This window comes from Panthera tigris, chromosome D2 (assembly GCF_018350195.1).
Source record: "Panthera tigris isolate Pti1 chromosome D2, P.tigris_Pti1_mat1.1, whole genome shotgun sequence".
Taxonomy (NCBI): Eukaryota; Metazoa; Chordata; class Mammalia; order Carnivora; family Felidae; genus Panthera; species Panthera tigris.
Genome location: NC_056670.1, coordinates 47634247 through 47651455, shown reverse-complemented (window position 1 = coordinate 47651455; position 17209 = coordinate 47634247). Strand labels below are relative to the sequence as shown.

Here is a 17209-nt window from a genome sequence, read left to right as displayed (position 1 = left end):
TTATTCTTTTTTTGGTGGGGGGGTGGGGGGACACCTTCTGAAGATATCATTAGCTTCTTTCATCTCAGTACATATTAGCAGAGGAGCCAGAGCCCTGTATGATGTCCCAAATGCAGCCACGTGGTTTTGAGCTTGGGGAGAATTGGCCAACCTCACTCATCCTTAGTTGCCTCCCTCTGACCCTGGTTCACACAGCTTCGTAGAAGGGGCTACAGCGAGGCAAGCCCAACCCCTGTGGGCACCAGCCAGCACCCACTCCCAGGTCAGCCCTCCCTGCCACCTCCTACGGATGTTCTGGCTGAAGGCTGCCCCACACTTATTTGCCAGCGAAGGTCAGGGACCAGCAGGTTGTGGCAGATGCAGGCATTCGTATATGCTGTTTCTAACTCCATCTCCAAGAGTACGTGCCCCATTTCCCAACCCTGTGGGGTGTGGAGGGCAGGGTTGGTGACCGCATCTTACAGATAAGGAAACTGAGTAAATTACTTGTCTGAAACTTTTCAATGTATGGTTTACATTCTGCCTCCCCACTCAACACACATAAAAGAGGGCAGATAGGGACGCCGGCTGGCTCAGTCGGTTGGGCATCTGACTCTTGGTTTCGGCTCAGGTCATGATCCCACGGTTTGTGAGATTGAGCCCCACGTCGAGCTCTGTGCTGATGGCAGGGAGCCTGCTTGGGATTCTCTCTCTCTCTCTCTCTCTCTCTCTCTCTCCCTCTCTCTCCGCTCCTCCCCTGCTCCTGATTGCTCAGTGGCTCTCCCTGGCTCTCTCGCTCTCAAAATAAATAAACTTTTTAAAATGTTTCAAAAAGAGGGCAGATAAACATTTTTAAAGTGAAAAGCAATTTTAAAACAGAAAAAAAAAAGTAGGAAGGGAAGAGGAAAGGAAGAAAATAGTTTGATAGCCCACAGAAGAGACAGAGGACACTGAAGCAGGCTGTGAACTTGAATGTGGCCCCAGCTCTGCCCTCCTCCTCTCCCCTCTGTCCCTTGAGCACTGACCAGGGTCAGCCAGCTCTGACCTGGCCGAAGGGAGCAGGGTAATAGGTCCTCAGGCCTGATTCTTTTGAGTTCTCTGATGCCTCACCTGCCTCTCTGAGGAAGGAGACCCTTCCTCTCCCCTATTCTTCACCCTCACCTCCTTCCTTGCCAGACGCCTCCAGGCTGGAGGACCCAGGGCTGGCCCAGATCTTAGGTCATGTGAAGCGAGGCCCTGGCCGCTGGACCTGCCAGAGAGCAGGGCTCTGGACAACAGCCTACACTTTGGCCCCACAGCTGAGAAGCCCCCTGGGTGGAGGGATGGATGGGGACAGTGAGGACAGAGCCACCTGGTCTGCAAGCTGAGCTGGTGCAGGTTCTGTCTCAGCCCTCAGCATGGACAACACACCCCCAATGACACAACAGGACTTGTGAGCTGGAGCCACTGAGATACCCCCAGGTACCCTGGTGATAAGTTCCCCCCAAACCCGAGCGGGCACATTTGGGGAAATGCTGTTTTTTCTTGGGCCACATGGAGCACAGGCTCTGAGGGTGGGAGCCAGGAGGCTGACTCTGGAGTGCCCAGGGCTTCACTCTGAAATCACCGTGGGGCTGAGACCTTTGCTTCTTACCTGCCACCGACCTCATTTCCCCACCCTGAAGCCACCACATAGACCGTAGCTGCTCCGAGTATGGGCTTACAACACACCCCCCATGATGCATGTGGGTTTTTTCCCACTTACTCATCAGAAACAGGTCCCTTTAATTACCCCATTTTACCCATGAGAAAACCAATGAACAGAAACATTAAGTCACTTGCCCAAGGTGATCATCCAGCAAGGAACAGTGCGAGCGGGGTCAGTAATACCACATCATGCCAGATAGGCTGTTCTCACTCTTCAGAGGAGGGGGTCTCGCTATGAAATGCCAAGGCGGACAGCCCCTGCAGAAAGGTGTCTCCCTCTCAGAGACCTGCCGGGGACAGCGCCCACCGCAGGGGAAGAGGGCCAGAAGGTGACACAGACCAGCGTGCTCTATACAGAAGCCTTTATTGGGAGGGATCAGAGTTCATGGATCACCGGGAGGTGCAAATAGAGAGTTCTGAGGGTGCTGCCGTGGCGGGGGGGTGGCGGGGAGGCTGCAGTCCCACAGAGTGGCTTGGAAGGCCAGGAGCCCTGGTGCCGGTCCCTTGAGGGCCTTGCCAGAGAGTGCCCCTGCACCCTGGCGTCACAGAGTCTCCCTCCGGGGGTCCCTCGGGCCTTGCCACCATCCATCTGTCTCTGTGGACCCCAGGGGTCAGCAGAGGAGCCAGTCCGCCTCGGTGGGTCCCTCCTACTTGGCTGCTTTTCCTGGGACTCCCCATACAGCCAGTCCAGGGGGTCAGCAGCACCATCCCTGGGCAGTGCAGGCTGCTGGCCACTGAAGCGGGTAGTAATGTCCCGTAGGGACTCAGTAGGGCAGCTCGTCTCGAAGGCCTGGGCTGGCTGGGGCGGTCTGCCGAGTTGGGCCCTGGCTGTGGCCGCGTCCAGCACTGAAGTGGGCTGTGCCAGCTGACAAATGGACTTCACATAGTCATCCAGGCTGGGGGAGGCCAGGGGTTCCTGCCCAGGCCCCCGGGCGGCATCTCCTCCGAGGTCTCCCGAATCGTGGGCAGGTGGGCCACAGGAACCAGTAGCCGGGACCTCATGGCTGCCGGCGATGGGGAGCAGTAACCTGTTGGTGGACAGAGCGGTGAGCGTCTGCCATCCTGTCACCCCTCCTGTGTCCCCTCCCTCACCTGAGAGGCTGCCTAGGTGAATCATGGGCCTGAGAGCAGAGTGAAGTCTGCAGCCCCAAGCCCAGGCTCGGATCTCCTGGACTCTCCCTTTCCTACTAACCCTGGACACCGTGTGCTTAAGAATCTGTCATCCCTGTAGTTTAAGAACCTATACAAATAAGAGAAGCCGGCCTAACGGACTGGAGTCAGAGGGAACCTGGGAGTAAAGCCAGTCTCTGCCAGTTCCTGACCTGGGGACCTATGGCAGGGTCACCTCTCCAAGCCCCCCCTTACCCGTCCATAAAACAGGGTTATAAATACCCGCTGGAAAGGATGTAAGAAACACATGGAATGACCCTACACGTGAAATCTCTTTTCGAATGGGACGCCCTCTGCAGCTATTAGCCGCTAACTGCATCCCCTGGTCTCTTGTAGCCAGTGAGGCTGTGTAGGTCCCTGCCCTTGAAGAGAAACAAAACCTTTCCATTTTATCTCAAACCAGAAGGAAGCTGCTCCCTCTTACCTGTAGCTGAGGGAATGTGGGGAGAGCAGGGATGCCGGATGAGCAAGGACAGTCCTTGGGAAGACCCACAGAGCTCAGGGTGGAGGGCTGGGGGGCCCAGCCGGCTGAGTCCCGCGTCCCGCGTGGAATGTGGGGACAACTGGCCCCTGTCCGGAGCGCTGGCCTCCGGGAGCCGTCTGGTGAACCTGGAGGTGTGGCAGTTGCTTTTATACTTTTCCACCAACCATCAATTACTGTCACGAGGGCCAAAAATAGCAGTGCACAGGAAGGCTTTGGGAGGAAAACAGCCGGGTGGGGCGGGGTTTGGCCCAGCAGCCAGCCTGGAGCTACAGGAGGCCCTGGGGGATGTTTACTCTACAGGGCAGGGGAGGGAGGGGCACTATTCCTGTGGAAGAGTGGAGTAGGGGCGAGTGGAATAAGGGTGAGGGAGTGGAGGGCAGAGGGAGGAGTAGGGGGCTCCAGTAAGGAGGAAGGTGTTCGCTAACACCCAGAACTGAGGGTACACAATGACTTCCTGACTTACGGAAACATAAGGCCTTGGAACAGCACATTCTAGTCCTGCCTCTGTCTGCATGCACTTCCCCACCTGTGTGGCGAGGGCTGCCCAGAAGCCCGGAGGTCCTCCTCTGACCTCGGTTTCCTCTGATTTGACCAGAGACAGCTGCAGACTGACAGGGCCTCCCCTCCATTCCATAGGGGGCAGGCTGAGGGACAGTGGAGTCGTGGCTGGGGGGACAGCGTGGGGGCTCATACGCGGCCCATGCAGGGACATAGGGCCAGCAGTCCCCAGCACAGCTGACCCCTGACCTGGGAGGCTCTGCTCTGCTTTAGCTCCTTGCTTCCAGCCCCAGGGCAATTCCCCCTGCCTCCTTCCCTGCCAGCTCTCCAGAGCCTTCCAATGGCATATCTGAAGCTTCAGCCTCAGCGTGTCCGGCCCCACTGCCCTGCCCCAGCCGTGCTCTCTTTTCCTCCTGACTCTCATACCCAGCACCTGACTGGTTTGATCTCCCTCCACCTGGGTCAGCCGGGCCGGCAGGCACAGGTCTCTGTGAACAGACATGCTGAGGTGTTTTAGGTGGGGCAGCAGCTCGGAGGAACCCCACTTTGGGTTTCCTTACTGCCCCCTCTAACTCCAGTGAATCAATCCAGTCTCTCCTTTGTTGGGAGGGTTAGTTACCTATCTGTGACTGTGAAACATCAGTGGTTATCAAAAATCACTCTGGTTTGTTGTTGTTGTTGTTTTCTTTTTTTAACAAGTAGTGCAAGGCCATTCCAGAAAGCTGTGTGTACTTTTGATAACCTTGAACAAAGTGGAACTGTTTTCTCTGTGGATGGCGGAGTGTTTTAAGCGATGACTAACTTAGTATGAAGTCAACACTGCAGGGCACATCCCCCGTAAGGCCTTCCGGGGATATGAAGAAGTTTCTACAAGGTCCCTTCTTCTTGCAAGGCTTCCCATGCCTATAAGGAGAAAGAAATGGAATTTGTGAATCTAGAGTGATGTTCAAGATAGCAATGGGAGAATGATGTTCAAAGTTCACTGCCCAAAGGCTAGTATCAAAGCAGATTAGGAGCCTGGAGCTGGGAGGACCACACCTCTGGGGAAAATGAGGCCGAGAAGAGTTCAGACAGATGCTCTGAAGCAGCCTGGCCAGGCACACGCGTGGGGGCCGTTAGGCTGGGCACAAGGAGCCTGGAGGTGGTCGCGCATACATAGGAGCCTGAACTAGGTCGGAAACAGAATAAAAAAGACCTGAGGGGTGTGAGTGGCACCCCTGAGACCTGAGGGCACTCGCTGAGGGTGCCTCTGGAGGGTTCTGACAATGAGGACCTCAGAGTCTGGCGGAAGGGCAGTAGGTAGCTGTGCCATCTGCAGACCTTAGGAAATCAAGTCTGGTTGGGGACACAGAATGAGAGCTCTTGTAGATCTTCTGAGTGTTCATGCCAATGGTGAACCATGGGACTGGTTGTGTCCAGGTGGTGAGGAAAGCAAGACTGGCCCTCGGGAAAGAAAGCAGCTTGGAAATATGGGGGTGGGTCCGGCCCACTCGAGTGGTTACTGTGGCAAATGGCGGCAGTGTGGGGAGAAGGGTGAGGCTGAGACCCAGCACCGAGGACCAGCAGGGAAAAGAATCCAGCGCCCTGCACATGTTCGCAGCAGGACCTGGTGACCGTGGGGCCTCCTTCCCAGGTGCAGTGTGGGGGGAGGGGTGTGGGAAGGCTCTCTGCTTGGCACTGGTGTCACTGTGGCCATGCTTCTCTGGAACATGTTTCCTTACTCCTGTGTGGACGTGCTTGCTGGATAGCAGCTGGGTTCCTGTGGGACGCCTGACTCAGCTGCTCTGTCCCAGGCCGTGCCCCTGGCCAGACGAGAGCTGAGCAGTGAAAGGGCACGCCCCAGGTTTCCTCTGGTCAGTCACATGGCCTTACGCCTTGGAGCATGTAGAGGCTTGTGTACCTTCCCCCTGGGGAGAACCCCAAGGAGGAGAGGATGTGTTTGCGGCCAAGAGTGTGCAGGGCGTCCTGTGGATGACAGGCTGGCCCTTACGGGGGCTTGGGGGAGGGTGGGCAGTGACCCCCGAGGAGGGCCGCCCTGGGGACTGAGGCTAACCTGTGTGGGTCCCCACAGGAGGAAGGCGCTTTGATCATTGAGGGACTTCTCAACATTGCCTGGGGACTGAGGCGGCCAATCCGGCTCCAGATCCAGGATGACAGGGAGCGAGTGCATCTCTCGGCAGCCTCCTGGACGCCTGGACAGCCCAGCTGCCACCTGTGAGTGCCGGGATGGCTGAGGCAGGGCCAGGGGGCCTCCCTGACAACTGTTCAACCCCGCTTACTTTTCGAGAGGTTCGGGGGCTGGGGTCCTCAGTCTCAGGGCAGAAGCCCTGCTCCATCATGGGGCACATGAGAGCACAAGCCAGCCTTAATCCTTGTCACCCCGCGACTGCCTGAGCCCATGGCCTCACCTGCCAACAAGTGATCTTTCTAGATGATGACCAAGTCACCTCACTCTTGGAGAATTTTCCAGACTCCCATCACCTCCAGTTGTGTTTTTCATACATTCACGGGAACCACCTTATCTGCAAGGAGGCAAGCTACAGCTAGGGGGCTCCCCCCATCCTGGACAAAGTGAATGTTTTTTGGCATCTGTTCTAGCTCAAAAATTCACACAGATTTCACCTCTCACTGCTCTGCTTTTATTTTAATATCAGAATTTGTTTTTATAAATGTACTTGGACTCGATACCAGATTTATCTTAATATCAGAAATACGTTGTAATCGTGACAAAACAGGTCCCTATTTTATTGCTTAGTGGACATTTGCCTCCTCTTGCCCTGTCACCCCCAATAAAGGGCAGTTGGCTGCTGTGTTTTGCTTGCTCTTGCCTATAATGAATCCTTCTGAGAGGCAGAAATTCAAAACTTTCTCCCCTTCGAAAATTCAAGTACAGGTGCTGTTCTGAGGGCACTGAACACCCCCCCCCCCACCGCCGCCCCGTTGCACCCCATGCAGACTTAGAGTATAGCATTTGGATGGACTTCTTAGAAAGGCTGCTAGTACGATTCATGCGTCCCACTCCCTGGGGTAAAGCAGCCACGTGAGCAGACAGACAGCAGGACCCTCAGAGGCCCTTCTCCAGCCTGGCACCAGCTACCCTCGCTTGGAGTCCACCCTGCCCAGAGGCCCAGAGGTTAGCCCCTCAAGGTTGCCCTTGCCCAACACTCCATCAGGCCTGAGGGAAGCCCAGAAGGCCTGCTCAGCGTTTGGCCACAGACAGCGCCTCCCCAGTCTATGCCTAGGAGTGCATGGGCACCGCCTGTGTCCCTGTGTCTATGCAACAGGGACAAGCTCACTCGGGTCAACGGGCCCGACTCCCTCTCCCTCCAGCAGACACCATGGCAATTCTTTGCTCTTCTTTTAATATTTTGCATTAACTCGGTGTGAAATCCAGCCTTACCTCAGCCTGCCCTGCTTCTCACCTTTGTCCCATCCACAGAGGCATCCATCCTTGTCTCTCTAACTTGAGCTACTTCTCTCCGTCAGCAGCTCTGTGAGCACCATGATTGTCTTTTCAGAAAGGAGCCGCTTCTTCAGGATGGCAAGGTCGCTGCCCAGGAGCCAAACGCTCAGACGGCGCACAGCACCGAGAGTTCCAGAGACAGCTCAGGTAAGTGGGGCCTCAAGCTACCCGGGACCGTGTCTCAGCCCGGGTAGGAGCGGAAGGGCTTGGGTCAGGACTGTCTCCGAAGGACAGCTTTGTGGAGGGGCACAGAGTGGCTTCACTTGTCTTCAGGAACAACACTTGGCTGAATCCCTCCTCAGTATGAGGTAGTCTCATCAGCTCCTCATAGCAAAGGAAGCAGAGGCTTGCAGAGGTGACATTATTTGACATAATTTGCCTGAGTCCCCTGGACCATGCTGCATTACAGAAAGGAGACATCAGTAGCGGGCATGGTGCCCTCCTGGCCCTGCGAACCTCTGGGACATCTTCACACTCTGGGGTCCAGACTGCTCTTCTGTCCCTCTCGCACTCAGTCGGGGCTCAGAGGGTTGGGACAGGACCGCCAAAGACCTGCCCTGAGTGCCCATAGACAGAGGCCCACACCACGGCCATGTGGTATGGTGACATAGGTCATCCTGCCTGGGGGTCACCTTTCCGGTCTGCAAAGTGGGCATCACCCGAGCTGGACCCCAGCCTCTGTCACAGCAGCAGCATTCACATTACTGTCTGCTGTAGCGTGGTGCCACCACAAAGCCCCAGGAAGCCAGATCCCATGCACGGCAGCACAGCAGGTCTCTGGACCTGTGCACCACCTGGGACCAACTTTCTCATTCATTCCTCCCTGCAGAGCCCGTGGAGGAGGATGAGGAGACCCCACAGCTGATGCGGACCAAGAGCGACGCAGCCTGTGTGATCCAGAGGAGGCCCCGGTCCCGCACGCCCGGCGAGGCCCAGAGGATCCGGCGACATCGGTTCTCCATCAACGGGCACTTTTACAACCACAAGGTGATGTCCCAGCCCGGCCTCTCCCCTGGGCCCTGAAGCTGAGGCCACGGGGAACCAGCCCCCAGCCTGCACGGGTGCAACTGTTGGGCTTTCGCTAGGCCAGGCCGCACCGAAGTCTTGTCAGAGTTCACCGTCACCCTGGCCCTGTGGACTGGGGTGGTCGTATCTGTGTCCTCATGGGGGGGATGGGCTCAGGGGGAGAAAAAACTTGCCCAAAGTCACATCAAAGTAGCATTCAAAAAAACAAAACAAAACAAAGCAAAGCATTCCACCTGGTGACCCCAAAGCCTGTGTTGTTTTGTTTTGTTTACCACATGCTTACTCACTGTCCATCCATTTTCATAAGTTGCATGGATTTTTGGAAAGCAATGCCATGTTTACGTCTGATGAGGCAGTTTTCTATGAGGTTTCCACCAGAGCTCAGTTGATGGTTTTGTGGGAACATGACGTGCTACTGGCATTCTTACAGGGCAGATTAGCCCCCTCGGTTGAGGTGCGCCCAGGGGCATGTGCTCCTGTGTCCCAGAGAACCTGCCCTGCTCCTGGTTCCCAGCACTTAGCCTTTTGTCCGAGTGCGCATTGTACTGACCCTAGGAAGAGATCTCCTTCCCCAGATGACATCAGTCCCTAAACAAACCGAAGTGTAAAAGGAGAAGTTGATTGTTGCTATAAATGGCATGAGTGGCAGTGTGGGTGAGGCCCCGGATGGAGTGTCCCGTAACGGGGCCACATCCTGCAGCGCTGGGAAATGGAAGCAGGGGTTTCCAGCTGAGGCAGCTGCCCGTCTTGATAGGCAATGACTCATGGGAGGGGGAGGGGGCCTGGCAAAGGCAGGTCTCAGGGTCAGATCTCAAGAACGGTTACACAGTTGAGGCCTGCCAGGAGCCACTCGAGTGCTCTGGGGGCACCCTGGACTTCGGGGTGAAGAATTCAGCAAGGCAAGCTTGTTGTCAGGACCCGCCTTCCACTCTGTGCTGGGTTGGCGGTGAGTGTTCAGGGGTGACAATAGGTTATCTTTGCTAAGTGCAGGAAAACCCAGGACTATTTGAGAGTCAAGTTTCCTGAAAGGGCACAGGGGAGGTAGGGCTGAGGTTAAGCAGAGATTAAGAATGGTTTGGATTAGCCAGAGGACTCACAATCTGGCTTGGATATTCTTTAAATCTGGTTCCAAAGGGGGTTGGTCTGTAAGGCGTTATGTAAGCATATTAGATATTTATATGCTAGTTTAAGGAATTAGTCAAAAATTTTAAAAGAATATTTGCATGGGATTAGGCTCTTTGTATTTCTATGTTCCTAAAAAAGGAACCTTTTGATCTGTGACTCGAGGTACCAAAGAGTGGGGTTTATCTCCAGTACGTTTACCCCCCTCTTCTGAGAGAGTGACTCATCTCTAAGATGTGTGTCTGGCACATTAAGCCTTATTTTAGTCATTACAAATATCCCAGAGACACGGAGATCTGAGCACTCTGTATCCTTTAAAATGCACAGCAATGACCAGCGAGAGCTTTTGTCTCGGCCCATTGGAGCTGCTCTGGCGAGAAGGGCTCCTCAGCCAGCCCAACACTGAACCCACTAGCCTGTAATCCAGTCAGGGTGGTTCTTTCTCCCAGTGACAGATTTACCTACAGAAGGTGGGTTCCTTCTTCCAGGCAAACTGACTAAACCCCAGGACGTGAGCTAGTGTCTTTAGGCATGTTGGACAGTGGATTCCCATCTCCTGGCTGAGTAAGGGGCTCCCCCTCTCTCACCTTACTTACGATCCATTCAGAATCCGTGTCCTTAGAAATCAGGTGACACAGTATTTGAGTCACAGGCAGCAATGGGAGAAAAGAAATTCCTAGAATTGACTTCCTGAGGCTGTTAGTCTGGATTTTCTTTCTGAGGACTGCACGCTATTACTTCAAGACTCCATCATTTTTCAAAACTCCTGTGATTCGCAGTGATGTTGACATGATTTCCAGACCGGGTTAAACTTGGTACCTGTCCCAGTGCTTTGCCCTGGGCTGTTGGATTCCAATGTGTTTTACCCGAGAGAAACCCTTGTGGTTAGAGATGGCAAAGATGGGAGCTTCGTTCCTACGTGGAGCTGGTCAGTATCATCGTGAGAGAAGGCACCAGGCAGAAGCACTGACAACGTCTTGTTGACAAGACCTTTCTTCTCCTTGAAATGGCCTAACTCCTCCAGTCCGTATTTCTTGGGGACTGAAAGCCTATTCCGGCGTTCTGTATCTCCCAGAGTCATTCTACGTCTCAACTTTGGAGGAGGCAGGTCTGGATTTGAGTCTGACCCTGGTGCTTGGGGACACTGAGCAGGTCCTTCATACACCCGAGCTCCAGTTACTTCCTGGGGACAGCGGGGCTGGGACCACAGAGGAGGAACGTGCAAATTTGAATTTGGTGTTGGCAAGTGAGGAAGAGCTCACCTGGGGGGGGGGGGGCGGGGAGTGAGTCTCACAGGGAGGATCCAAAGCAAGGGCTTTCCAGTGGCCCTGTCCTTTCTAGATGGGTGACCCTGACGGGCTACTTAACCTCTCCGAGCTTCGGCGTCCTTTCTTAAAAGGAGGACTAGTGACAGGTACTTCGAAAAGCTGTTGCAGGAGCCAATCAAAGATTTGGGATGAAATGCTAAGCAGGTCTATAACCTGGCTAGTGTTCATTGAGGACTATGAAGCCTCAGGCGATGCCCTGGTTGGCTGGATATATGGTGTCTCATAGGCAAAGGCAAGGAACATAATGTGAAGAGTCTGTGTGGCTGGACCACAGGGAGACGGGGAGAGAATCGTCGTACCACATGTGTAAACAGTGAGAGGAGCTGTGGATGGTGCCGTTTGGGCCATGGGAAGCCTTCAGAGACTTTCAACAAGAACCGTGCTAAAAGACAGTGCTTCTCAAGTTGTCCTGTATGGAAAGCATCACCTGGCGGTTTCCTCAAAATGCGGGTTCTGATTCAGGAGGCTGGGGCTGGGAGCCAAGACTCTGTGCTAACGCAGCTGGTCCAGAACACACAGAGCTGCAAGGTGCTTGAAAGGTTGTTCCTTTGGGCAGCAGGGTGGAGAATGGATGGAAAGTGCTGAGATTGGACAGGAGAAAGGTGGGACACTTAGGCAGTGTAGACGGACAGCCTCTTCTCGGGCACTGCTGGGAGAATGGGGAGGAGCGGACGGATTCGAAAACTTTCCGTCTTAGAATCAACAGACACTTGGCAATTTGACTCAGAGACAGAGTGAGAAGGAGACTGGTCCCCCCCCCCCCCCCCCCGTGAAGTACTTCCATGGGACTGGCTCCTAGGATCAGAGAGCTGGCCCTGACAGCTTTGGAGGCATCTTTCTTTCAGTCCTCTGTTACTACAGTTTCCCCAAGTGCACCCAGATGTGGGCACAGCTGTGTGTAGACCTGTGACCGGACAAGCACAGGTGTTCCCACAGCCCAGGTTCACCTGTCTCTCTGGACCACTTGGCTGACAGTGTGCCCAGACCCTGCCTGATGTCACTTCCATGTCCCTCTGGCCCTGCCCTGAACTCTCCGCCTCCCTCCACAGACCTCAGTGTTTACTCCTGCCTATGGGTCTGTGACCAACGTGAGGGTCAACAGCACCATGACAACCCTGCACGTGCTCACCCTGCTGCTGAACAAGTTCCGAGTAAGTCTGGCCATGAGCGGCCTTGCCCCGGGAGGCTGATGGTTTGCTGTTTTGTTGGAGGAGGGGGCTGGCAAAGGCTGGGGAAGGTGCCCGTGGTTCTTGGGTAGAAGGTCTAGCAAGGTTTCCTGGACTGAAGCAGCATCTCTGGGATTTAGAGCAGGGAGAGGGGAGGATCCTTGGGGACTTGTGTGTGTAGCACTGGGGGTGTGGTTACTGCCAGGGATCCCTTTCTGTCCGTCTTGTCCCAGAAAGCCGTGGTCTGACTGCCTATCACTGCCTGTACAGGTGGAAAATGGCCCCAGTGAATTTGCACTCTACATTGTTCACGAGTCTGGGGGTAAGTGTCTGCCTGTGCTTCCAGATCATGAAAACAAAAGCCGCTGTCCATTTGGCAGGCTCAATGGCCGTGCTGCTTGGGCAGGGGGCCACGACGAATGCCTCTGCCAGACTGAAACCCAGCCACCCTCGCTATGCCTCTCAGAATCCCAAGGGAAGTCACCATCTCCAGCCTCGCTCAGTTGGGAGGGGTTGGGGGATATGTGTCGGGGTCCGGGAGTTGGAGCTGAAGGTTCCCCCCCAAGTTCATTTGCCGAACCCGCACGGCCCTCTGTACAGCACTGGCCTCCCCATGGCCACTCTGCCCTCTCTGCTTCTCCCTCGGCTCCTGTTCCTCTGTGACCTGGGTCTTTGCTTTGTGCCACAATCACATGTCATTCTGGGCAGCCTTCTCTTCCAAGCCTGGAGAAGATTCCTGGGCCCCCCGGACATCCATTTTCTACCAGATTCCCGGCCTGGAACAATGAGGGGCAGTACTAATGCCCCATGAATTTTGTAAATTGCCTTCTTTTTCAGAGCGAACAAAATTAAAAGACTGTGAGTACCCGCTGATTTCCAGGATCCTGCACGGGCCGTGTGAGAAGATTGCCAGGATGTTCCTGATGGAAGCCGACCTGGGCGAGGAAGTCCCCCACGACGTGAGTTGGGGCTGAGGCTCTGGGAAGCCTGCTCTTGAAGGAAGAGCCGGATGACAGCATGGGGGCCCCAAGGGCTCTGAAGGGCACCTTGGCCAGGCCCTGTCTCCAGGGGCCACACAGCTGTCCTCAAGGGCCCCAAGCCTGGCAGAGTGAGGGCTCCAGCCCTCCCTCCTCCTGTCAGTGACCACCAGCTCTAACAGCAGGCCTAGGGGAAAAAAGAAGTTGGGTCCTAGAAAACCATAGCCTGTGCTTTTCCCCTCGGCAGGTAGAAACTTTTCCTTTGTTAGAGTGTGTTTAGTTATTACCTTAAAGACCTACACAAGGGCTCCTTAACTAGGACCTACCCAGGGCCTGTGGAAGGGAGCCAGCTGGCTAAGTCTTACCACAGCCTGAGTCCTGGGCTAGGAGTGAGCACATTGCCAAACTCCCCTACACAGGAAAGGCCCATAGGGTTTGAACCCAAGGCAAAGGCCGGTGACCCTGTATCCCTCAGACCATTCACAGACTAGTGCAGATTCGTTCCACTGATAGAAACAGTGGTGTTCCCAGTCCCCCTCACCCCCACCCCAGAGAATACCCAGTGTGGTCCTGCTCTCTCTTGAATAATTTTCCTCACATCCAGCTTAACCTTTCGTCCCAGGGATGATAGTGGCCTGTGAGGTAAAAATGAGCCGATCTGTCCTCCATCCCAGAGCAGACAGAGTGCTGGGGTTGGCTGGGGAGGAGGGCAGCCACTTCCTTGGCTATAAGACATTGCCGGATTTGGCTGCCGTGGAAGCCACGAGGAAAAGAAAACACATGTCTGGCCTCTAATTGAAAGCACACTCAAATGTTCTTGGATTTTCTAGGTCGCTCAGTACATTAAATTTGAAATGCCGGTGCTGGACAGTTTTGTTGAAAAATTAAAAGAAGAGGAGGAAAGAGAAATAATCAAACTGACCATGAAGTAAGCAGCACAGAAGGAGCCAGTCGTGGGTCCTGAACACCAGGGCAAGCGTGCAGGGCAGAGCACCCAGGCTGGGGCCGGGACAGCTCTCCCCTCGCCTTCCAGCCCTGGCTCCCCAGCACCTCCCTCTGGCCCCCTGCTCAGTATTGACACCAAGATGGGGTGACAGTCTGCCAGAATGGCAGGCTGCGGTGCAAGCCGCCCATCTGGCCCCAGCACCTCACCAGCACGGGAAGGGCACAGCAGTTGAAACTGAGTGGGAGAGTCAGGCAGGAGTGTGGCTGGGTGCTGGGCCAGGGTAACGAGTTCTTCTGGTGACACAGCTCTGTAGGGGCAAGTGAGGAGAGGGCCTGCTCAGGGCGGTTTCAGCCTGGTCTGCACCTTTTGTGCTAGTGGGCTCTCTGAGCCTGCCCCAAAGCGGTGGCTGTTGGAGCTTTCTGTAACAGCCGATGTTTCCGGGCGCAGGGGACCCGGCCAATGGAAAGGTGAGCCGGCTCCTGGGGAAGATACATCAAGGCCCGGCTGGGCGAGGTTAGCCAAGATGCACAGCCCAGTGACTGGTCTGTCCCCCTGCAGGGTGGAGGGTGGGGCAGGGAGAGCACCTGGGGCATCAGCCAGGGCCAGGGCTGGAGTCCCCCTCCTTAGGAAGGGAAGGAAGGAGTCTGCTCACAGCCAGGGCCTGCGGTGGGGAGACTGCTTTGGATTCCGGTTTCTGGCTGAGTGATTTTTGGAAAGCCACGGCCCTCCCCACGCCCCGCGGGCTTCCGTCCATGCGGCGAGGCCTCTTCCAGCAGTCAGCAGAGACCCCCAGTCAGAGAGGACGGTCCACCGTGCAGTCTGCAGTGTCACCGTAGGGTTTTGGAGCTGGAAGGGGACCTGGGGGGCACCTGGTCAGTCTATTCAGTGCACGGAGAGGAAGCCGAGACCTGAGGTGAGGAAGGTCGCAGCACAGGTCACTGACGAGGCTGGGCTTGAGCGCAGGCTTCCCGATCCCTGCCCTGCCACCTGTCCACTCCAGCACGCCCCTTTCGGAAAGGAACAGCGCGCTCTGCTTTTGAAGCCCAGCAGGGTGTGAGGCCCCGTCTGTCCGCTCTTCTAAGCCAGCCGTCTTGCAGGGTGTGGGCCTGGCTCCTCCCTCTCCTTGGTGGAGGAGAGATGACGGCTGCCAGCCGCGGGTCTACTGGCCCAGGCACCTGTGTGCTCCTTCGTTCTTCTCCCCTCTCCCTGTGTCCTCCCGTGTCAGCGAGTCCCCTTGACTGTGTCTCCCTCCAGGTTCCAAGCCCTGCGTCTGACGATGCTGCAGCGCCTGGAGCAGCTGGTGGAGGCCGAGTAGCCAGCCGGCACCAGCCTCTTCCGAAGCCCCCCACGGCCGGTGCGCACCGAGCGCCGGTGGCCAGGCCCTGATCGGTCACATTGACCGAGAGCCACCGGCTGAGGAGTCTAGCACACGTGCTTCTACATGTCTACCTGCCCGAGCACCATAAGTCCTGTGCCCCTGGCTCCTGGCTCCCTCACAGGGCCCAGAGCCAGGCCTGAGGAGCCAGAAATTTGCCGGGTGGGGCGTCTGTGTGAGGCCTGCCTGTGCGGCAAGTAGCCCCGAAGCCGTGGCACTGGCCAGAGTATGGGGCTGGATGTCGCGGCCGGTCCTGTTCACGCCGTACCTCTCTGGCTCAGGAGAGCAGTACCCGATCGAGCCCGTGAGGTGTGCGCTCTGTCTGCTCTCCCAGGGCCTGGCCCAGAGCTTCTGCACAGCCACAAGCCCCCCACCGCCTCATCCACGTGACCCACAAGATCCCCGTCTGCCCTCACCTCATGCAGCAGCTCCGGACTCTGCTGGGAAAAGCAGGGGCTGCTAGCAGACACGGGATGTGCCCTGTGTCCGGCCATCACTTCTCCACGGCATCCCTGGCCGCCCACCCCACGAGCCCCATGCAGCCTAGCACCCTGGCAGCAGAGGTCAGACCAGGAGTAAGACCATGAGCGCACCATTTTCCCTCTGCAGCACTCACTCTTAACATCCTCAGTGAGACCTGAAGGAATTCTTATAAGGAGCTTGCTGCAGGAAACATGGCACTTTGATCACATGGAGGAGGTGGCCCACGTGGCGTTGGAAGGGTGCCAGCCTGTGTGGAGCAGAGTCCAGGGGGCTGTGCGGGGGGCAGCCATGTGGCGGGCTCGGGAAGGCAATGGTCCGTCCCCGTCGCGCTGTCCCATGGATACCTGTGTGCCTCTTGCCCTTTCTGGTCTCTTTCTTCCACTCTCTACGCTTCCCGTCAAAGGGGCACAATGAGAAGAAATGTGTAGTTGAGGAGAAAGCGCTTTGAACCCCCCTGGGGCCAGAAAAATTTGGGTTTGTCAGCTGTTGGAGAATTTCTGGAATGAACAAGAAGGCCTTTGCACAACTGTGCAACAGTTTACGTTGGTCATGTGAAGTGTTTGTCCAAACCAGAGCAAATTAAAGACAAAATTCTTTTCCCACTGGGGCCTGTGGATAGTGGATTTAAAGAGAAGAACTAGAGAGTCTTCCAGATATAAGAGAGATCCCAATTCTGCTCCGTGCAGTGGCTCCTTACTGGCCCCCATAAAGAGCAGAGCTTGGGAGCAGCCCTGTCCTGTGGATCCACTGTTCAGGGTGAACTTCGTGCCGGGGGTGCCCTGACCTAGTTCTGCCGTCACAGAGACATGCAGAGATGCCCCAGGGAGATCCCCTGCAGTTTCTGTCGTCTCTGTTCTCCTTTGGCAACGTAATTTCACAGGTGCTCAATAAAGGTGTGCTGAAGTGAAGGAGTTAGGACCAAGCCTTCTTTTTGTTGTGTGTGTCCACCCTAACTCCCTGCTCGAACCTCTCAAATTTTATCCTACGATACGTGTGGCCAAAGTTGGCAAAAGAGCCAATGCTGGGGGCAGCCCGCTGCTCTAGACCCCAACGTGACTCCTTCATTTCAGTGCACATCCTTGGGACTGGTGTGGGGCCTGAGGACAGAGGCAGCCAAAGGGCACAGAGAAAGAATCACTGATGGGGGTCTGTGGGCAGCCCGAATGATAAGCAATAGGGCCACCGTGATTTACAAAATCTTGGCATCAGGACCATAGGAATCTTCCAGGCAGGAGCTCAGATGGGATGGCAGCATCTCTACGTAAGAGAGGGTAGAAAACAAATCAAACAGGCTCCCCCAGGTCGCTCTACTCCCCAACCCGTTATTGACAAGCTCAGGTCTAGGACAACCGCCAATCCATTGTTCAGCGGTAACTATGCCAGGCTTGTGCTCAGCCCTGGAGGGACAAAGACAGAGCCACGGTTCACCTCACCGGGAGGTGTTCAGGGGTACCCTCAATTGGAGAAGCAAGCTGGATACCCAGGAGGGCCAGGGGAACAGCAGAG

At 55.8% G+C, this 17209-nt stretch overlaps 2 protein-coding genes across 4 annotated transcripts in view; one reads left to right on the top strand and one right to left on the bottom strand.

Annotated features, from left to right (window-relative positions):
- The window catches only part of RASSF4 (Ras association domain family member 4), a 32343-nt gene extending 15659 nt beyond the window's left edge, over positions 1-16684 (top strand). For 2 of the 3 annotated variants that reach the window (XM_042960286.1, XM_042960287.1), the window contains 5 exons: positions 5889-6031; positions 7336-7427; positions 8110-8267; positions 11806-11907; positions 12269-12750. In XM_042960286.1, the coding sequence (XP_042816220.1) occupies positions 5889-6031; positions 7336-7427; positions 8110-8267; positions 11806-11907; positions 12269-12733 (960 nt within the window). In that variant the 3' untranslated portion in view covers positions 12734-12750. The other variant, XM_042960288.1, reaches the window with a different exon arrangement.
- Positions 1698-3467, bottom strand: DEPP1 (DEPP1 autophagy regulator). Its single transcript, XM_007080052.3, is given in 3 exon segments — positions 1698-2595; positions 2598-2693; positions 3260-3467. Coding segments are annotated over 2 exon segments (624 nt in total). The 5' UTR covers positions 2668-2693; positions 3260-3467; the 3' UTR covers positions 1698-2041.
- Positions 16685-17209: the final 525 nt, after the last annotated feature.